The sequence below is a fragment of the Coloeus monedula genome (genome assembly GCF_965178545.1).
Source record: "Coloeus monedula genome assembly, chromosome: 11".
Lineage (NCBI taxonomy): Eukaryota > Metazoa > Chordata > Aves > Passeriformes > Corvidae > Coloeus > Coloeus monedula.
In genome coordinates this window covers 7395805-7419335 of record NC_138791.1, presented here as the reverse complement: position 1 = coordinate 7419335, position 23531 = coordinate 7395805, and the positions used below count along the sequence as shown (strand labels likewise).

General features: G+C 36.5%; 1 protein-coding gene across 1 annotated transcript in view; it reads right to left on the bottom strand.

The window, feature by feature from the left end:
• Positions 1-23531, bottom strand: part of CACNA2D3 (calcium voltage-gated channel auxiliary subunit alpha2delta 3) — a gene marked incomplete at both ends in the record, with an annotated part of 393646 nt that overhangs the window by 70088 nt on the left and 300027 nt on the right. Inside the window, 9 exons of the mRNA XM_082288518.1 lie at positions 11357-11437; positions 12009-12130; positions 13270-13365; positions 14964-15053; positions 15893-15994; positions 16147-16192; positions 17925-17992; positions 19847-19908; positions 20138-20209. Of these exons, the coding sequence (XP_082144644.1) occupies positions 11357-11437; positions 12009-12130; positions 13270-13365; positions 14964-15053; positions 15893-15994; positions 16147-16192; positions 17925-17992; positions 19847-19908; positions 20138-20209 (739 nt within the window). The remainder of the gene's footprint in view (positions 1-11356; positions 11438-12008; positions 12131-13269; positions 13366-14963; positions 15054-15892; positions 15995-16146; positions 16193-17924; positions 17993-19846; positions 19909-20137; positions 20210-23531) is intronic.

Here is a 23531-nt window from a genome sequence, read left to right as displayed (position 1 = left end):
TGTGTCCCCTCACTCTCTCCAGTGACGGAGATAAAGACTTGTCCAGGTAGCCAACGCAGAAAACACCAATTTTTATAGTCTTGAGGAAAAAGTCCATGGAACAATCTGCAGTAAGGGAAAGGGGAAGCTGTGTTGTGGCATTTGGAGACCTGCACTCTCCTTCCAACAGATGGATTCCAAGATCAAGCTCTGTAGCTGTTCCAATAACAGCCTCAACTGAGTAATGGGCTCTATGGCAGGAGTCACCTAACCCCTGCTCTTATCTACTTAGTAATAATTGCAACCCAAATATTAAAGCTCATTCCTGCATCTGCAGTTGCTTTCATGTCCAGAGAAAATTAAGCATCTCAGTCTTAATCTAAATCTAGCAGACATTGAAAACAATCAATTACTGTCTGTTCTTTTTTTTTCTTTTTTTTTTTCAACTGCTAAGTACTTCATATCATTATTAGGCTCTGTTCATTCTTCTCTGTCCTGAACTAAATAAACCAAGCTGTTTCAAATTCTTCCTGCAAGACCACATTCTCCAAACTTTTTTTTCCCTCTGCATTCCCTGGAACATTTTCAGTTCTTTACATTTTGTTTAAAATGCTGTACCCTAGACTAGGCACATTGCTTCAGCTGAGACATCATCAGCACAACATTTTTAGAATATTTATATTTTTTACAATATCCTAATATGTAGAATATTTGTATTCAGGCTCTTTGATCTCTTGATGTTTACTTTTTTTTCCTTGTAAATATTTGGTGAAGCTTAATGAATAATCTAATCTACTTTCAGAACTAAGTCATTTAAACATGTCAATCTACATTTTTTACTCTTTTATCCATTTATTGCCATAATATTTTGCAAAGCAAAACACAGCTTTTCAGATACAGAAGGCTGAAGTAAAACAGGATTGGATCTTGTTGCCCATGGGCCCAAAAATGAGTTTGGGGCCATGCCAAATCACTGTCTTTCCACAGTGACAACCTAAACTGAGCGCAGTTGTACTCAAAGTGTAGATTGTGAGAGGGAAGTTAATAAACCTTCAGCCTCGAGAGAGATTTCACCCACAGTGTTTCTAACAGGCTCAGACACAGCAGCGCAGCTCCCATCACAAGTCACTTCACACTTCTGATATTTTCAAGCAAAAGAAAAACAAGAATTGGCTTGATATTTCCTAGTCAGGAATAACCCAGAACATCTTCCTAGTCCTTAAAAAACAGTCGTAGCACCAAGAACCTTCCAGGCTTTCCTCATTGTATCATTATTCATATATAAATTTAAAAAAAAAATAAAAGAAGAAGAAGGAAAAAAGAAAAAGGTGAGGAAGAGCCAATGAAGGGCACAACAACATTTAAAGAAACTCATTCTGAGTCACATTGAAGATGCTTTAGGGATTTTCATGCACACACAAGGCTGTAAATTGATATGGAGTTCTGCCAGAAAGCAAAGTATTAAATATTTCCATTAGTTCCCTCTGCTGTGGGAACAGAGCGAGCCAATCCATACAAAATCTAATTCTGTACTTTCTAACTTACTGTTTGCCAAAGGAAAAAAAAAAACCCACCCCAAAAATCCCAGGGAAATTTTTCATTTAAGGTTTATAAGACTGTGTATCACGGTTACCATGGTAAAAGTGTTTGCAATTAACAAATTCCAGTCATTTCTGATGATAAGGTAATAGCAGAAAAGGAACAGAGAAAAGTATTGATTCAATTACTTAATAAAGGTAAAATGTTTATTTTTCAGCAGAGGAAACAGAATTCTCAATTACTGAAAAACAGAGATAAAAGCTACAATTTGTTTTCTATAAAAATTATTGACAACAAGTGGAAGACTGAATATAGGGAATCCCCACAGAACTGCCCTTAATTTATAAAGCTTAGCAATGGACATCTGCCACTGAAATTATTTGTCTGCACAGATTTATTTATCAGATAAATGTTCCTGAGAAAGCTTTGTTGTCCTTCCATCAATCTCATGAGAGTATTAAAGTAAGCAGAGTATTTTTTTTCTAATCTCTGTGAAAAACACTCTTCCCCCTCAAAGTCAACAAAATATGAGGACGTGCTATTCTGCAAGGCATTTGTAAAGACAGGGAAAGCACATATATTGCTGTATTCCTGTCTTTCATATATAGGCTTGCTATATTGTTTTGTTCCAGAAAAACTTTCTAAAATTTCATTTTAGAACAAAAATTGAATACTACCGTACACCCACGTTCTTTACAGAAAATGACCAATAGCATTTATATTAAAAGACATGAAGTTTAAACTGAAAGATAATTGCTTGCCATATTTGTCTTTCCATTCAGAGCTTGCAAAAAGTCAAAAGTCAGCTTCATTATTCTCTAGTAATACAATGTCCAAACAAAATATGGATCCCTCTTCTTGAATATCAAAGTAGCACAATTAATGACACTACACATAGCTTTCTATCATTAACAATTAACAGGAAAATAATGACCACTACAACAATCTACCTTTGCTGTCCAGGAGACAGGGACACACAGGCTTTAGTCAAGCATCCAGAAAGGATGCCTACTTTTACAACCTGGATCTTTTAATTTGGCCAAAAGTGGCACAGTAACAACAATCTTCAGAGTCTTGGTATGTCCTGAGTTTATATTACCTGAAATGTGGCTGAATGTTCCCCAGATCAGGGGGGAAACAGGCAGCAACACCAGTCACAGTAAAGCACAGCAGGGGAGAAAGTGTAGGAATTAGAATGCCATAATAAAGAAACCAACAACTACAAACTTCACATCTCTCTCCAGTGGAAGCTGTGGTTGCTCTCTCGTACTGATTGAAGAGGGATCCCTCAATGTTTTAGGGCTATGTACTCTATGTGCTCAACTGTTTTGCAAAGGCTGTCATCCTCATTTCAGGCTACAACACATGAGAAACACTGTTCATATTTGGAAATGTAGTCTACTGGAGGGAAAATAAATTAGTCAATCCTCAGTACTTAAAATGATAGCAATTTAATCATATATACGATTGCAGCTTCATCCTTGCACAACATTATTTAAAGTTATCCAAAGGACCCAACAGCTCATCTGCTGCCTTGTTCTGCAATCAGGGATTTGTTTTGCTGGCAGCAGAATTATTTAGCAAAATGCCCCTGGAATCTGGTTGGTATTAGATCACAAGGATCTTCCTCCTCCACAAATTACATAGTATTAAACCCGACCAACCAACCAACAAATCCCTACAGCAAGGCAGAAGTGCAGAGGCAAAGAGCAGACGCTCTGTGCCATTTACTACACATATTGATACTAAACATGTTGGGTTACTCTTGTAATACATCTGTCAAAGTCCTGGATTCTCTAAGAACAAGTGGTGAGGACAGCCAAGAATTAGATAAATAGAGGTTAAATTCTCAACACTAGCAGAAAACTACCTCAAAAAAACCAAAACCACTATTCAATTGTTCCACACACTGATTGTGTATGGTGAAATGAACTGAGAGCAAATGGAAATGAATGCAAATGTCTGCATTGTGAATATGTCACTAATTTCAGCTTCCCTGTTCAGCCAAAAGAAAGGGACAGGACTTACACCATATGCTCCAAAGTATTCTGGGGAGGAGTTTACCTCTCTGCACACCTTCCCTGCAAACCATCTTTCCCAAGCAATGGCTCCATGTGAGCTGCTTAGTGTTAGACTCTACAAATACACATCTCAGTTTTTCTAAAGATGAAAACATTAGTCTGTATACCAATATTAGATTTATGAACACAAAACCAATATTCAAAGTAAACAAGAAACTCTGGAAAAACATAAAGTTGTGATTTTCTACCAAAGCATGAAAAACATTTTGAGGGATTTGCTAAATGCTACTGTTGAATATAATATTCTGTGGCTTATAATGGGGAGTAAAGATTAGGTAAATCACTCTCTTGCCTGACAAGGAAAACATCTGTTTTAGAATCCCTCAAAAATTTGGTTGGTGTGTCATCATGAGGACATATTCATTTTCCCTTAGGCCTTCATATTAAATTGCAATTTTACAGATGGCACCATAAATTTTAAGGACAGTATATGGCATTGACATTTGCCTGAATGTTCTTAACAAAAATAATAATATGAAAGCAATACCTGTGAGAAAAAATGGGAAAAAAAAAAGTCCAAGAAGTATAGAGCAGATGTATTTGCTCTATGCATGACTGCAACATCAGCAGATTTCAGTATTTGTAAAACTTTTACAGTATGTGCCACTTCTAGAAATACCAATAGTTCAAATTACTTTTGATTAAGTAATTGAGAGTCTCTTTGTTAAAAAAGAGATGTGCATGCAAACCCCATTTAAATTCATCTAAAGAAAACCCTGGATGAAATGTTGAGGTCACATTTATACAAACATTAACACACCAAAAAAAAAGGGAAAATGGGTGAAAACCATAATTTTTGTGTCATAAAGGTACATATTTTCAGCTACAAGGTGCACATTTCCCTCCATGAAATTTTAAAAGCATCTTCCTTAGAGCCTAGCTCAGCAGAAGTCTCACTTACTTGAAAACTGATATATTCACAAATTTTCCTTTTAAATTGTTGTTCTGTAGAGTTTGATCTAAACAGGAAGAATGAAAACCTTAAGTGTGACCAACCTCAATATGACTGATTTGTATTTCAAAAGTGATATGAGATTTTGGATCTTTCCTAATTTCAAGGCACAGTTTGAATATCAAACAGCAGGATCATCAGGGCCACTTTCCTCTGGCCAGAATAGAGGCATTCAAAATTGTGTGCCATTTTTAACAAATCAATGATTGAGTCCTTACTATTCCTTAGCTTAGCTTATGGATACAAAACTAAAAGGAGATGCTAAACCTTAAAGCTGTGTCATTCAAATTATCTGAGGCCTTTTAGCATCCTGGCTAGGAATATTTAACATGAAATAAGTGAGAGTACTGTTATACTAAAGTTGGGTTTAAAAGTTATATAAAAGGGAGAACAAAGAAAATGATGGATGAGGTAACTTGTAAAAAAGATCTCTTTAACCAGGGTTTGGAGAAAAAATCCTTGAATTTGTATATGGGCTGGTTATAAAAATAAAGGATCAAGTTTGAAAAGTTAAATACTGGACAAGTTAAATACTGGATCATGGCACTACTTGGAAAAATTTCTTTGGGAGAATAAAACATAGTGTTCTTGTTTGCATAATGAGCATTTTTGGTAAGAACATTTAAAATCCCACTGTCAGTGAACAGAAGAGGACTGCCTTTGCTTCAGTTTCAGTAACACCTCCTACACCTGGATATAAAAGATTGCTTATTATATTTTAAATACATTTCAGTTTATATTTAGCTATATATATGTTTAACTATATGTAGAGTTAAATATATATATATATAAATTAGTGCAGCTTAAGCAGAAAGACTGAGTCAGGGTAGATTCATAGAGCTATGGCAACACTTGAATGCACATGCCAGACAATCATCCTTCTTTGATAGAAAATGACTGTAAACATGCAGTCATTCATCTTCACAGAACAGGAGTACTTTCATTTCTCAATAATTTAGCTACAGTGAGCTTCTCTTACTCTACTGTTCCAGCTATGCTGACATAAAGCATTGAGGACATGCTTGTTTTCAGAAACTACAGGTCTGATGTACTGGTAAAGATTTTTATCTTTTTAAAACAAACAAATTAAGCTATTACTTGATTTGATTTGACAGGCCACAGAAGAGCATGTGCAAGGAGGGCTCATTTAGTGTTTTCTATTTTCTAATTTCAACTTTGATAAATAGGAAGTCCAACACAAAACTGACCATATTAAAAAAAAATGGCAGAGAATACTTCTTAGATATTCCTTCCTTGTACTAAAGTACCACAGAAACAAAACTTTTTTGCAATTCTACATTTTCAACAATTAGTGGAAACAGTAAAAAACCCCACCTGATTTTTATATCTATTTACATCTAATATAACATACCCAGAGAGGGCATGGCCTCTCCACTTGGGAAGCATTTAAGATCTGACTGGACACAGTTCTGGGTAGTCAGCTCTAGTGCAGATTCTCTCAAGATCTACTCCAGTAGGATTGGACTAGATGATCTTAAGAGATCAATTCCAGCCTCTACAATTCATGTACTTGACTGGTCTGCACAAAAAAGAGGCAAAGAAGGATTAAGGAAAATTGTACATAATTTCAGCTTTTTTAAGCAGCCTTGTATTGAAAAAAAATGGACCATTTCTCCTCATCTCCTTCAAATTCTAAATTTCCAATGACTGTGAGACTAAAGACTTTGCCTGTGTATGATTTAATCCTTCATTCCTCCGACTCAGTGTCCAGAGCTTTTTACTAACCCCTGCTATGGACTTTTCCAATGAGGCCTGAAGCCCAGGTTCTGCTTGTTCAACGAAGAAAACTTAAGAAGACAGGGCAATTTTCATCAGACATTTTCTTCAGCATTCTTTACTATTTTTTTTCCCTAAGAAGATTATGTCGGTTCTGTTATCTTTAATTAAGCATAACAAGGGGCTAATTTTCATGTTTTCTGTGAACTGCAACGGTCTCTTTCAACAAGAGGGGTTTTTAAGGTCCTATATTGTACTGCGGCTTTTGAACTAAAATGCCCCTAAACGGAATTGCCTTTATGAGTGTTCACATATTTTGTCAACACTCTCAAAATCTCAAGAGAGAGCAATTTTTCAGTTTTTAGACCCTGCTTTGCTCCATGATGGCTCTTGCTTGCTTCCTTCCATCCCCATATCTTGTTCAGAACTGTCTAGGTGAGCGGTACCTTTAATAATTTTTTTGACAAAATCATAATGATGAAACCATCATCTCTTGCCAAAAAATGGAAATAAACATGTACATAGCACATTGAAATCCTATCCTGCCCTTATCCAGATGCCCATAGGTTTGCTACTTGAAAATCGACATCCAAATAAAGGACCTGAAATAATTTAACTCAAAGAATACAAGACTGGAATGCTGAATTCTACCAACATTTAGCAGAAATGTACTGCCCTTCACATGAGCGTTGTAAGAGACTGTTCCATCTTAACTTGCCTCAATTTTAGTAGCTAGATCACTATCTAAATTTGGATATCCTATATTAGCTTCATCTTTGTCACCCAGAGGAATACTCATATTCCAGGAATCTCACTAAATTTCAAGACTGGGGTGGGGGATCATTCTCCTATTTTTAGATCTTGTTGAGAAGAAAAAAACTCCATCTTTTACTCCACTTTGTAACAGGGGCAGTTTGAAGATGCTCATCATTTCAATGTAAACTTGATTTAGAAGACATGGTCACAGAAAACACTCAGCTAAGGTAATTTTGAACATAAATGTGTTCAGATCTAAAGAAAGCCCTGCCTGCAGTACTGTGGGAAATGAAGCTGCAGGGAGCTCTCTCACAGAGTGCCCACAGGTGCTGACAGAATACATAAAGGACATTGTGCTTGAGTAGATAGAAATGGATACATATTTCGATTTGCGGCCTTGGTGAACGCAGTTTTGTAGTTTTGAAATAAATAGGCCTTATAAAAGTAGAAACATAGTAAAAATATACTTTATACAAGAAATAATAGTGATAAATAAAAGAGTAAAGAGTTTTAATACTGGGTTTTATAGTAAAGTTTCCTAGAAAGTTAAGATGGATTAGTATAAGCTTGTGCAATTGGCTATAATAGCAATGCGTTTACTGGATAAGAAAGCACACACTGCGGCAAAATTATACAGTGGTGATTGGTACAAATGTGTAGCAAGCTTTGTGGCATTTGCTTATTGGCTCAAAAAGTTATAAAAAGCCTTGTAGACACAGAGTGAGGCAGGCTGCTGCTTCTCCAGCAAGCTGTTGCTACCTCTCTGAGTTGCTGCTACCTGGCATCTGTACCTGCTGCAGCTGCCCAGCTCTCCTGGGTTGCAGTGTATTCTATTACCATCCTCAGGAGCTGTTGAAATCAGGTGGGGCAGTGTTTCCTTGCCTCCTCCCCCCAGACTATCTTGCTGTTAATGGCCCATCATTGTCCTGCCGCATGACTCCCAGATAACTCCCTCCGGACTATCTTCTGTTAATGAGCCCAATCAACACTTGGCCTCATGACTCATTACCCCATTGTGAGATGCTCCACCCAGAGGGAGGAACCAAGCATTCCATCGGGGATATAATCTGAGACTCTGAACATCAGAGACAACCCTTTTACTGGATTTCCAGAGGACAGGAACTACACAGCCACCACTGGACCTTCTGAGGAAGAGCAGACCCTTTCTACAGGATCACCACTTCAGAGGACTGCAGCCACCACCCTGCCTAACAGGGACTCAGGTTGTATCTTGACTGTCAGTTTGAACCAGTGTTTTCTTTTAGTTTTTTTTTCCTTTTCTTTAATTTCCCCATTAAATTGTTATTCTGACTTGGTGCCTCCCACTGGTTTGTTTTCAAACTAGTACACCGGCCTACTGCTTCTGCTACTGTTACTGTAACTACTGCCTTTGATATCAGAGACGCTGTTTGTAATGACTCTTCTGTCTCACCCTTCGATAAACATGAGACTGATTCAGTAACAAATCATCTCAGTGACATCTCGTGCTTACTATAATCCCGGGACAATCCTGGAAATCCTGATGCAGTACTACTGTCACTTCCCTCCTGCAACTAAACTGAATGCTGTATAAACAATAATAAATACGATAATACTACACTTGTATTAAAGATTTATCTACACACCTTCTATAGAAATTTGCATTTATTCAAGTAAAAAAAAAAACCCACCAAACAAAAAATCACAATCTCAATTGCAAGAAGCAGGAGAGGTCTTAGAAACAAATTACAGGGGCTTTTTGCCAAGAATTCGCACAGGGAACTGGTATTAGTAGGTACAGATGGCGAAACAGCAGCCACACTGAATTATTCTGTAGTAAGACTCTGCAGAATTACTGACTTCAGGATTTTTTGCCTATTTTATACAGTTGAGTCTTTGCTATTTTCAATAAGCCTTAGACTTTTATATGACATCTGTTATAAGTGATGGGTTTCTAAACAAGAAACCCAAAAACCCCAACAACAAACAAAAAAATCTGACTACATACAAAAAAACAACAACAAAAAACCAACCCCAAAATAAAATCAAACCCAGTCTATGGATTTTGCAGTAAGAGTTGGTTTTGTTCCTTTTTTCCCCTCTTGTGGGCAGGAATAACATTTTATAACAATGTTCTAGTTTCTTTCTGCCAGATTTAAACTCTTGTAGTGATCTGAAATAAACAACATTCTGGCACAGCTTAGTTTTCAGTCAAATCCCTCTAGGGAAAAGAGTGATTTAACATGAAATGTGTATCCCGTCCTGCTGCTTTCTGTAATCTACTCAGACCAAATGGGGATAAGGAATACTTACTTCACACAAATTAAAATGAGATGTTTTGGCCAAATTTGAACTCCAGTGGAGGTATTTGAAAACGTTACCCATAATCTTACTTTAGTCTCCCAAGTCTGGCTAATAAAAACTTCAAACTTCTCCCATTTATCACTGCTCCAGTTTCTGCCTCCAAATCCATTTTGCTTAACACAGAATATTGTCAGCGTTATAACAAAACCTAAAAATTGAACTAGATGCTGGGTGCTTTCTTGAAAGTGTTCTGAGAGAAAATAGGACTGATAAGTCACATTCATGATCTTAAACTTAAGGAGAACAAGAACAGTGCATACACTTGTTTGTCTCTGAGTGGCTGTAGCTGGGTGAGTGATACTTTAAAAGAAAAAAACACTTTAAAGTGTTTCATACAGTAAACAAAATATCTATCACAACATTTTTAAAGTTTACAGAAATAGAAATAAAAAACCACCGATGTGCTTCAGAAATAGTTACACTGCTCTTATATTTCATGGCATAGTGCTTTTACAGATACCATGGAAATCTTCTATGTGCTTTGGCATTAAAAACTTTCAAGAGCCTGTGTTTATTTTAGATAGAAAGTATGGGATCCAAGCAATTTCAAGTGTTCAGTACTAAACAGAATTATTGGGGGAAGGGAAGCAACACCTGCTTTTCTCTTTTACAATTACTAAAAACCAAAAAAACCCAAAGATTTTTGAAAGTGTATTGGAAGTAATTATGTGTCATACCTTCTCAAAGTAAAAACAAAATTGCAAATACTGGTGAGAAAAGAATAAATATAAGGATGTCTATTAACCCTATGCATTTTAGAGATGATGGAAAACTGTGTGATGAACCTTTTGCTAACTCCAAACAACAGAGCATTCTAGAAATAACATGACACTTCTTCACTTCTTCATCGTAGTGAAAATTAAATTACATCTTCAGCAATTTGCAGGTGTCTGCATTTACATTAGTTTATAAATGTTATTTTATGCTTTAACAGGAGTATGAAGTCAAAATTAGGATTTCCTGGCGTGTTATATAGAAGAGTTCAATAATTTGTGATGAATGTATCTTGTGGATTGGAGTCAGAAAGCTGCTTTCCTATTGACCTAAAATCTTTTTTTATCAGTGCCTATTCTGTGTTTGAGGAAACAGATTTGAGATTTCCCATTTCTCTGGCACATTCTTGCTCTTTCAGTACTATATTCACTGCATTTTTAATAGTATTTTAATATGAGAAAAATAAGGTGGTTCCTGCTTTGTGTGGCAGATATTTAATTTTTCCTGAGATAAGAGAGCTTGGTTTCTGGCATAATAAATGCTTTCCTTCTTCAGAGTCAGTAACCACTGGGAACCAGAGAAAAACTGGTCAGATAAGCATCTGAACTTGAGTGAGGAACATCCAATAATTTCAAAATTAATTACTCCCGCTTTTAAATCTCTGGGTTTTATCTCTATTCTGTAGTTGTCACACTTCACCTTTTAGTTTTCAGGTACTGTTATACTCTTGGCTGACAGACAGCAGAGCTTTGTTGTTCAATTTCTATGCTCTGAACAAATCACATCTGTGATAATCTAGACAAAAATCACCATATTGTATCCTGTTATAAAACAATCCTGTTATAGCACAGAATTTTCAAAGTTGAAGCCTGGGTGGAACATTTACAAATCAGATAGTCCTTTCTTATACTTCTTTTTCCTTGTCATAATACAATCTGATTTACGATAGTATAGAATTGTGTCTACCAAAATTGCCATACGGAAATGGTTATTTCCATAAAGTCAAACTCAGTAGCTCACAGAGAGGTTTGAGAGTCAATTAATAAAGGATCAAATTCTTGGGGGAGGAAGCATTAAATGCTCTCCACACTTAATCATCCAGTTATATCTTATAGGTGCAACTGCATCCTTCCCTCTCTCTTCTTAAAAGATTGGATATTTACATTAAATACCTACTAACCCAAAAGAGAAAGTGAAGATTTTAAAAAACTGATTTTAAAAAATTAACAAAACAAATAAACAACAACAATTGTACCTGCAACCACTGGAGATTTCCTGTCATCCAGAAGCTGAATAGCAGTACTGGCTGTCACCACATTGCTCTTGTTGGCAGTTTCTGTGGGGTGTAGTAAGGGGAAAAAAATTTGAAACAATATATTGCAAAATGAGGAAATTGAAGGGTTTTTCCCTGGTTTTAGATAACAGCCTATGTGGATACAGTGTTCAGAAAACAAAAGAGGGAACATCATGATCTCTATGTATGCACAGAACACACTGGCACTGCCATTTTAAATTCCCCAGCATCCCAAAAACAAGCTTAAAACACTGAAATGAGTCATCAGGTCTTGTCTCCTCTGCTAAAAGGCAGCAAAGGTGACAGCTGGTAGGGCTTCTCAATAATGTGGACATTTACTCTGTTGGACTTTCCCTGCTTAAAATATCTGTTAAAATGTAGTTGTACCTGTGCAAATATTAAATGAAAAGTGTTACACCACATCTTGGGGTTTTACTTGCAGCCCCATAAAAGACACACCTGGTCAAAGGACCAGTGAAGTAGCTGCAAATTTCAATGCCTATTTCAGATCAATATTTGAGATTAGCTACAAAGCCCACTCCATACTGGCACACTTAGAATCCTTTCAGCACCATGCATGGCTCAGAATTTAGGGAATGACAAAATTATAGACCTGTGCTGAATGGGATTGAATAGACAAAGCTCCCAGGTATTTGTTCAGCAGCTCTTCTGTACCAGAGTGGAAAATGGTCAGCATTAAAAATGTTCTCCTTATCTTCAGCTGTCAGGAAATCTCTTGAGAAAAGAGAGAGAAAGAAAACAATTGTTTTTTGTTGCATGGCACACTATAGTTTCTAGCTTTGAAAGACAAGACAAAACAAAATGCAGCCTTTTACGAAGAAAATGGTTTGGGACAATTTTTCTAACACCGTTTGTTCAACAAAAGAGTTAAATCGAGTCACTAATAATTGTTTGTGACACACAATAACTTTTGTTGTGAAAGACATTAAAAGTACTAAAAACCAGTACCTCTAAGTACCACTAAAATTGTTTTTATTGATGTGTACAAATAAAAATGCTTAGTCTAAAAAGCCTTTTTCTTTCAGCACAATATAAGAACTGTGAGCTGCACAAGGTGAAAAAGGCACTGGAGATTTGGTAGTCTGTTGCCACTGGCATTCACTCTTGAGTAGTGAAAAAAAGGGTAATTTTACAGCCTAAGTTCAAAATACTGTGTAGGGGGTAGTAGTGGACAACTAAATACTTTATTCCTTAGTAATTTCAGGGAATGTTGACAGAGGAAAATTTATGCCAAGAGCAAATACAGTGTCCACACTATTGTTCTGGTTTTCTGTCTGGATAACAAACTGTAGTGCTGTTGATGTCACCTACTTGTGCAAAAATATTTGTCCTCAGATAAGCACCATAGAGGTTTTCATGCAATAGACTTAGTTTATCATAAAAAAATCAAACATGGATGCTCTTCTACATGCATAATACCTCCACTAGACTACATGTTCTCCAAGGAAAATGGGAAACTCTTATATGATGGGGTCTCCTGATCACTCTTTCACCCAGTCCAATTCTGTCACTTGGCTTTCTTTAAACACCAAAAATATTTTCCACAACAATGATACAAAATCCCTGAAAAATCCTACAGGTATTTGTTTTCAGGTGGTGTAGTAAAAGGTGTAGCATATCCATAAGAAGAGAGATGTGAGGCTGGGAGTGTCTGTGCAGGGAAAGCAAATTTATGGGCTACAGGTGTAAAATAGTTCATTGTTCCAAAAGTTCCAGTCAAAGAAAGAATTTAAGGGATCCTAGGAAATCTTTCTGACTGGTTCTGTGTGAAGAAACAGTAGGTGGACTGCATAAAAACAAACAATTCTTTCCCTCTTTTCTTATCTGGCTGCCAGGCACAGTTTGTTACTTACTGGTTTGTCAGCTGCTCTGGGCCCACAAACAGGTTGATACGAGAGAGTCCAGTCCGTGTCCCAAGGAAGGCAACTTCCACTCCCTTGTCAGAGTTTCTGAAACAGTGCAGAACACAAGCAAAGATAATGCTTCAGACAGTAAACAGATAAAGCTGCATTGCTGTCACAGAAAGCACAAGGGTAGAGGTTTTTGAGAGATTATTGAGAGCATAGTTTCCTTACTTATTGATTTACTCTTAAACGTTGTTTTTTAAGTTACCGTCATCTGGGTTTTGAATAGTATGCAATGTAAAAATGCTGTTTAGAATGAGAATCCCTAAAAAGCCAAACACAATAAATTTTGCAGGATTTTTAGGGAGAGTTTACATAGAAGCCATAGAATAAAGAGGTATGGCATAGCTATATACAAACTATTTAATAACCACTGACACACAGTGATTCTGAGATGGGCAGGAATTCCAGATCTTGCTCCCAGTCCGTGCAATATTTCTGTGGTATTTTTTTGCTTCAAGTCATAGGTGTGACTATTGCTCAGGTAAGCAAACATATTTAAAACAGGTAGCTGAGAGTCAAACTTAGGACAGGCTTTAGCCTTTAGAACTTGAGAAAAAAACGTGCCAGATATCTCAGACAGAGCTCTGCTGCTGCACTGTTATCAGTACCAAACTATTTTAAAATTCTTGTGTGATTGCAAGAACTTCAGTCCCATTACCACAAAGCCAGGGACAAGAGCCATTTTATTGTTTCACATTAATGAGACAGAATGAAGCAAAGTCAGAATCTGAAAGGGCATCAAAAGTCTCCCACTGGCATCATTCCACAGCTGTCCTTGTGTTTACTGGATCTGTTATTTCATTGTGTAGGAGGATTCAAGACACCTTACACCTCTCGATGTCCACAGTATGTTAGCATGCAACAAATTCTTATCTTTATCTTCTCAGAGAAGGCTGGATAACTCTTTGTTTGATGAACCAGATCTTATCATGTTGCTTTTATTCATTCAATATGAGTACATGCAGTACAGCAACGCATTTTTTCATTCATCTTTTATAAAATGGTTGAAATTTAGCAAAATCTAAACAGGATAATCTCCAGAATTGCCTTTCAACCACAGTATTTCATGCAAACTGCAAAGATTAACACCTGTGTAACATGGATAAAAACTTGTTATTTAACACGTTAGTACATCAAAGCATAAATTAGTAAAGTAAAAGATATAAACTCTGAAAAGGACTGGCTAATGTCCTGATTCTCCCTAACAGAAACTTAGATCCCAGGTAGTTCTGGAAAATAAACAAATCGAGGATTAAAGAAATTATTTATCAGTGCAAGTTTTTCTATATGTAACTTATTCTGAGGTAAAGTACCAATTGCATCAATAATTTTGGTAAATTTTGCATTAAATTTTTCAAGTACCCTTTGTTAAAAATACACAGAACTATAAGTTGCAGTTAATGTACAATGTCACTGGTTTTACTGTGGAAATTGGGTAACCTTTCAGCTAATCCTCACGACATACAATGCAAGATAAACACTTCAGATTGAACTCAAACTTGGTGGTATTTAGCATCAAAGAGATAGTTCAATATTTTCATGTATATCAGGATTTGTTAGACATTCCACCAATTCCTTAATGTAACTATTAAAAATACACCCATGACTGATACATAATGATGGACACAAAGATCACTTACTCAGATTTATTCAATGCTAGACTGGTCCAATAGGCTTCAATTGGTGCACTCACAACTGCATCAAACAAAACTTCCTGGATCAATTCTTTATCACCTATTACAATACAATAAAAGCAGTAAATGTATGGGCGTATAAAGATCAAACAGCAGGGTTTTCTTACATTTTGCTATATTTTATCTGTGATGTGCTTTCAAACATTTTGCACTATGAAGTGTTTACTATGTTATATTACATGGAATTTTACCACAATGCAGTTTTCCCCCCACAATTTCATTGCATTGGCAACAATTCTAGATTAAAAACCAAACAATGATCCTGCACTTCATGTAACTCATTCATGAATATACTATGTAATGCTCATGTCTGCATGTGCCATAAGGTTACAAGTACATCTAGTAACACTCACAAAAAGTTCTGCATTTCTGCAAACATACAGAATATGCACCTATCTGAATTTTTTATTCTGCTTTGCAGTTCAGAAATGCTAATTGCCTACACATCCTCCCTAAAATACCCATGAAATATCTGGTAAATTCTTTAGAGGTGTGATCCGAGGATTGATTCAGATCAGTCCTGTTCACTTTATAAAACCTCATGGAGTGATAATTTTGCATAGTACAGCTACATTATCTGAACAGAAACTTGAATGTTTGGTACAGGCACATAGTTTACTGTAAAAGTCGGAAATTTGCATCATAATTAATACTGCTACTACTAATAGTGCATAATTAATACTAATAAATAATAATATCTTTATTGATACCCTGGAAAAAGCTCAAAACCAATTGAAATTGCAAAGCAACATCAGCTAAGCAATCCTATCTCAAATCCTCGCTGGTTAAATTGAGTAGCTTTGCATTTTGTAGAAGGTTAAGTATGACGGTTTTTAGCTGGGCTGCAGCCTGCAGATCCGTGTTTAACAAAATACTTGCATTGGAGCAGGGGCTCTTTTCCTGTGAGGTAGCGTTTAATTGCTTCTAGCTGAGTCATCTGCCGGTGCTCAGGGTGTAAGTCAGTGTTGCAATAGGACCTGTGAACACGTTGTCAAAACAATAAAAAGTCATCTGTACAAGCATGATCTCTCTTTGTCTTTGAACATAAAGGATTGGGCTCTGCAAGCACAAACAATATGAAACCGAGAAGGGTAATAGACACTAATTTCATGCTTTATTTAAGGCTTACCATTCATCTGCTAAAGATACATCAGGGTGTTCTAAATCATGTAAACCTGTAACAGGAATAATAATGGGTTATTTAGGGAGAAGTCTGGGTAACAGATGGTTATTTGCATACACTCCATAACATAAACCCTTCTTGGAAAGTGCATTATTACCATAACGAAATAAATCACAGTAAGCTATGTTTAAATACACTTTAGGGTCTAACAGACTAGCAAAACTAGTTTAATCAGATCTAAAACTGAAAAGGTAAGAAAAAAATTTTTGTGCTGATATGTTTAACTTACATGAGTTATTCACATAATATATTTAAAGTTTAGAAGAAAATTTGAGCAAAGACAAATGCAAAATGGGAACAGACTCCTGTTCATATTCCCTCATTCTCTTTGGCCAGTAAAGTTCTGTATGCTAAAATACACACTTTTCATTTCATGGGAGTTGTTCTCCTTCTCTAATAAAGAAAAAAATCATGAAGAACAATTCCCTCAAAACCTAAGCACACAGCCCATGAACACAAACAGCAATTTATGGGATCATTCAGAAAAGGTTTTTTGTACTAACAGGTCACACAAATGCCTGTAAATAAGAACTATGTCATTAGCTATATAGCACAATAAAAATGTACTTTGGCAATTTTAAAAACTCTTAAAACATTTATCAATAGACAATAAGCAAATAGGGTTCAGCAGGCATCTGGGTTTAACCCCCCAGAGTACACAACGAACAAGGACAGAGCAACAGTGACTAAGGCAGGCAGGGAAGCCAAAACAGGAATTAGAACTGTGGTCCCTGGGGAGGACAGTGAGGTGAAGTGAGAGAGAATCAGTGAAGGTAAGAGTGGGAGAGAAGGAACAGTTAGTTATGGTTTTGTTAACATTTCTGGGGCTGCATCTGGGACTCAGACTGGCTGAGATGTGTGGCTGGATTAAAGAACATCAGTGAGAGGTATGTTTGGAACAGTCTGGGGAATGAGTAGCTCCAAGCCTCATGCTGTGCCTTTTTTGTACTTGCTGTGCAGGTACTTGAACCTTAATGAACTTCTTTTTATACCTCTCCTGAGTACAAGAACATATTCATGCCCCAAAATACAGCCAAGGAACAAAGCCCTGAACAAATTAACTGTCTTAACATCACTGACAAAACAAGAAGAAGAACCAGAAATAGAGACTTCAGCATAAAATCTGAAAGCTCTCCTCTACTGAAACAGCTTTTGTTCAGCAGCTTCTAAAATTTTCAACCCTCCCTTCAACCTGCTGAAATGCCTCCACACTTCCTTCATCTTCAGAAACTTTCTTGCTGAACAATTTTATCACCACACACAGTTGACTCCTCCATTCATTTAGTTGGGGATTTAAGCAAAACCAAAGAACAGGTCATTCCCTGGGTACCTCTACTGCTATTATAAACATGTAAATCCTTATAGATAATGTACAAAACAGTTGTAGCTGTGAAAGATTTCACAATGTCTGTGAACAAAACCAATAGCCATTACTGTGTTAGTTGTAACTTCATTCAGAAAACACCACAAATTATTAACATTAGCCATGAGTTTTTCTCTGGAACATTGAGAGAGGAGGATGGAAGATGATTCCATTTAAAGAAGATTCACAAACAGTCTGAGTATGCTTAAAATCCTGTGAAGCAAAAGATCTTTAAAGAAAAAAGAAAAAAAGAAAAATCTAATTCCCTTATGGAATCTGCAGACTAATGTACGAGCTTTAGGAACTACGAAATCAACAATAAAACTACTGTGTAAGCCACATGAGAAGGTAGGTACCTTACCTTCTTCTACAGTTACGTTCCCTCTGAAGAAGTATTTTCCATGTCCTCTAGAGAGAGCCACACCTAAACTGTGCAGAGAAATAAAGCAGACCTTGAAATCTGTGAGACAAACAGCAGACATTCAGAGCTATTTTCATTTTGAACGTTTCCAGCTCGTGTACTATGATTAACTTAAAACTGTTTGTTTCCAAACCCTCACCAATTATATTTATTGTTCAATTAGTTGCTTCAATGATGTCTCAGTTCTGATGTGCCTGCAACAATTGGCTGTATTTATGTGTGCTTAGAGGTGCAGTAAACCATTATTCCCTGGCAAACTAATAAATGAGCCCCTCTTAGCTCACTGCTGTTCACCCAGCATGAGATTTCTTCAGCTGAGCCTTGAACATGTTCATGGCCTTACAATGAAGGAGGTATTTTTTGTAAATCAGACTAAGCTGCTGAGAAACTACAGAAATGTGGGAATTGATGGAGCTACTGAGAAGAAAAGAATTTCAAATGTGTCTCCTCCTGGACAAATTTTTTCTGTGTTTCATATATTTAGTTAGTATAGCTCTTTTGTATTGACTTCAGTTTCATAAATTCACAACAGTTATATGCTGTGTTTGGGTCTGGTTTTCAGTCTACCATTTAAAACATCCAAGTTTAATGAAGAGGCTGGGGGATCCCGTGCCTCTTGCTATTGAACAAAAACGTGGAATACCTTGTGGCATTCACTCATTCATTGAAGGGGATTTTCCTGGGCTAGGAATCTGCTGGCAATCAGGAAGACTGCAAATGCATGGGCTGATACTTGAAGGACACGTAGAGGCAACAACTCCAAGAGCACACAAGCTGCAATGAACAGCTCAGTCTGGGAAAGGGCTGAACACTAAACATCTTTGACACTACATTGTATATTTTAATAAGTGGTGCCCCTGCAGTTGTCCTAAACCTGTACAACAACCCAAAACTAGATACATAACATGTTGGAAAAACCAGAACTGTTTTCCTAACTATATTTCTGTCCTTAGCACCATAACTGGCACTACAGGCATGTATGTAGCCCCATTTCTGTTTTCTTAATAGTGCAAAAGTGTCAGTGCCAAAGAAAAACAAATAAACAAACAAACAAGAAAAACAAACAGCAACCACAAAAAACTCCACAAAATATAAACCGAGCAAAAAACCCACTGAGTAATACCACCCATGAGTAAATTTTAACATGCATTAGAGGTCAGAGAAATGTGCTTATAATTTCTCTGTGGGGTAATGTAGCTCAGGTTATGTGAAACTGTTCCATTGAAGAAAATTTCAGTTGAGTATCACAACTGCCAAACTCCTACCTTAAGTGCAAGGTACAGTTAGTGGGTTATTTCTAGTTCAAATATGAGCATTTTTAAAGTGACTACTCGTTTTTCTTTTCCTTTCTTTTTTTTACTCCTCATATGCATGCCAAAATTGCCAACTTACTCGGTTTTAGTTATACAAATACACTGAAGGTAGTTCAGAGAAAGAAAACATCCAAACCTCAAATTGGAAGTGAAATACTATCTCATTTTACATTACATTCTTGTTGTGGGAAAAAAAAAAATAAAATGGGGCTCAAGATGCAGTTACTTAAATGGATTATAGTATTTATAGCTCTCCAAGTACCTGCGAAAGCCTTTCGTTCAATGTAAACCTCAACTGAATATTTTTTCAATGAAACGTAAGCCATGACAAACACTGTGAGTTTGCCTGTGTGAGCTTGCACAAACTTTCCATCCCTGGAAAAGCTGAAAGGAATGCTGGTAGGCTCCTATTCCTTGCAGTTTCCAGCATTGTCCAGGGATATTTCACTGTCAGCTTTTGCTGATGAGCTTTTAATGAGTTCACAAGCTCTGTATAAGCACAAATCCAATGAGTCAGATGAAACATCCATTTATTATGGCCGGCTCTACCTGAATGGAGTACCCTTGATGTCTGTATAATAGTAGTCATTTGTCATCACCAGTACCCGCTTCTAGATTCAGAACAAGTCAGAAAGGGAGAGGGGAAGAAGTTAGTTTGCTATAAGAAATGTATAAAAAAATCAAGTGGTCAGTCACTGACAAAATTAGAAGCAATGTTTACATGCAGTGAGCGAAAAAATATATACTGCAGGGAACCATATTTATAGCAACCTTAAAAATAATTTTAAAAATTATCTGTTTGCTTTAAATTTAGTTGGAATAATATTTTAGACATTGTACCCCTTTGTCCACTGTCTTCTTCACTTCCATGGAGAATTTTCCTGTTTTCCGGTTCACCATTGCATTTCGGAGCTGAAATGAAGGAAATGTGTGTCAATTCCTTTATTTGCATTTTCTGTAATCCTTTTATCTCTGAGCTCTCCAGTACACTCATTTAGCCTAAGTAGTACTCAATTTTCTTAATTTCTTTGTTTTCCATAGTTGTACTGCAAACTGAAGAACTCACAGATTTTATTAGTTTCTGTATAGGCCAAGGCTCCTGCCATACAATTTTAAGCTAAGGTACATAAGATAGGAGCTCTCAGCATCCTTCATGGTAAAATAGTTGTATGTGTAGTAATCTGGATTTTATTTGGGATGAACAGTGTAACTGACTACTATTCTGCAGTTCCTGCATGGGAAGGCAAGAACTAGCCTCCCAGATGGATTTAGCTGGTTAGACCAGGGCCCAGTGTTTAAATACATCAACTATGACACAGATAATAAGAAAGAAAAAAAAAAAAAGGAGAAAACCCCACGTATCTTACACTATATATTCTGTTTAAGAATCTACATTGGACTGCATCCTTAACAAGCACCAGAAACTTCATCCTAACTGCATCAAAAATTAACATTAGCCCACAAAAACCAGAATGACAGCCCAAATGATATTTGATCAGTAACATAATTCAGTGGAAACACACAGCTAGAGTGCTCTGCAATTCCCTCTGGTTGCCCATTGGTGTTCAGGCACCCCTTGCAAGGTAATAAACTTTAGCGCTGAAGTGCAAGCCCTAGGTCAGTCACAACTTTAACAATTGGCCTGGACCTCTCCCTCTCAGAGTCTTCCAAAAGACATTTTAAATCCCCTTCAAAAACATATTTCATTGCTTTATAAGCAAAAAATTCAGAGAAGCTAGGGAAAACAGAAAACAAATGGAAAAGGGTTTATACATAATGATTTACCTGCTTCTCTGCAAGTTAAATCTGTTACTTTTTAGATCACCACAAACACTTTTTTCTGTGCATGAGGTACACACTCCCAAACCTGGGAGCTGCCAAATCCCTGGCCCATCATCCTTAAAAACTCTTCCCTTAGCACATCTCATTGCTCCCTAGGAAAGAAGAGTCTTCCTCCCAAAGGACACACAGCCTCTCTCTTAGGTGAACGTGCCATGATGACAAAAAGGAGTAATAAACCCCACAACCATCTCCCGGGTCTGTAAGCCAAAATGACCAGCAGTGTCCCCAGGGATGAGGACAGGCCACCCCAGCACAACTGGTCTGAGGGCAGGGTCTCTGGGCTGAAACTGAAGAAAGACAAGACATGTTTTTTGAGAAATCCTCAGCCTTAGGATTTTGAATTTGTCTACCTATCAGTTCAGGACTTCAGGGAAGAAATAAAAAGGTTGCTGTTTAACAGTTACACCATCCATAAATGGAAATATTTCATTTGAACACTCTTAGAATTACTAATGGAAGAGGTGAGTTATTTTACTTGTTACAGGAAAAAGCACCTATAGATCTTTTGAAGCTGTAATCCTTATTACAATTTGAAAATTCCACTATTACTAATCAATGCAGCATTTAAAATGCTGGAAAATATTGACAAAATGAGATTTTTATGCCTCTTCTATTGCTTATCTATCTGAACACAATTTTGAACATCATGTTCTTGCTGAATAAGCATCTCCTGTTCTACAGTGCCTCATGCCAGATTGAGCAATTCAGTCGAGGTTTAATGAGAATTTGTGAAGACAAGACATATCAGTGCACTCTGCAGGCTTCCTGAGTTAGTATGGAGGGAAAAGAGAATGACCAAACTTGTCAGTGAAATATCTCACAAACAAGTTGATCATGGTTGACCTATCAAAAACTGCAAACTTTGCAGCTCTTTAAATTTAATTCTAGGGCATCTAGATTTGAATTAACAGTCTTGCTCTTCTGTCAGTGAGTGTAAAAGAATAATTTTTAGCTGGAGGTATATATAAAATAAACCATATATTTTACTGTAGTTTTTTTTTTTTTTAACAATACATAATAGGCAATTCTGGAAATAGTTTCCTATTTTAAGTTTTGTGGTTTTGGACTTGGAGAGCTGGTCTTAATTAACCATCTTCTTTCTAACATTTACAGAACAGCTCCATTTATCTTTAACATGGTTTTCATTTTTCTCCTATTGGTGCCTGCAGTTGTCTAAGACCCATTCCTCCCACAAGCCTCAGGCAAGTCATAGATTTACTAAAAGGATCTCCAAATTCTCAGTAGTGTTTAAGATCAAGTCTGCATGTAGGATTTAGAGTTTTAGTCTTTTTTTTTTTTTTTTCTGCTTTCTGTGATTGCATTTCTTGGCTTTGTAATCCAGTTTCTCAGCTCTTCTGTAGTTTCATCTCCCTCCTTAAATGCATAAAATAGGTACTGCCTCAGTTGGCTTGAAGCCCCATAACCTTCATTCATGGTCTTTCTTTATTTGGGAAAAAAATATTTCATTCAGCTAGAAATTATAATAGAACCATTTTAAGTAAGTTAATGAGAAAAAGGTTTCTGTCCAAATTGAAACTTCTCCTCTTTGGTACTGTGTATTTGCAAACTTTGCTGGAAGACACTGCTAACTTAACAAGTTCATGCTGAAAGTTCTGTTTCTAATAAAGTGTCTTAACAGCAAGGTAGCAGGTATTGTTAACCTGGAAAATGAGCTGATATATTTATGACAACAATATTTTGTGGTGAAAAAAATTCTAACCTTAGTGTGGCCACTTTTTCCTTATTGGATCACTGGAGAAAACCTATGTCTTCACTTCTCAGAGTAATAAGCATTACTGCTCTTTCAACAAAATATCTTTCAATCAATTCCTAGCAACTCAGTTTCACTGCTGTAGTATGAGATCATCCTATATTCTTGGAAAACTATGTAACCATTAAATTAATGTGGCAAAAAGTAAGAAAATGTCTTAATCAGCTTCTACATAAGTGTTTCATGGGAGAAAAATATACCAGTAGTAGTCTATGTTATTAAAAGCAGCTATATGAATACATTAATTCTTTTGCTCTGCAGTTGAATAAACAATGCTTTACTACCCAAGCTTGGAAAAAATCAAGAACATCAAATCCAAGGCCTTGGGTGAAGCAGAGCCACATGTAGCTTGTTTCTGTTTTACAATTAAAAATTCATTTTTAAGAAATGTGTTTTATAGGTGAAAGGCAAAGATTCAGATGTAATGTATGCATATATTTTTATCAAAATGTGAAATAAAAATTTTGCACCCTTAAGACAGACAAAACTCAATTTTTGTTAGAAATTTTCAGAAAAAGAGACACAGCTTAGGGGTGTCAGTCAAAGGCAGTACTTAGAGAAAGCTGAATCTGGACTTTCATGTGTACTCAGATAGGATCTCAACTACAAATAAAACTTGAT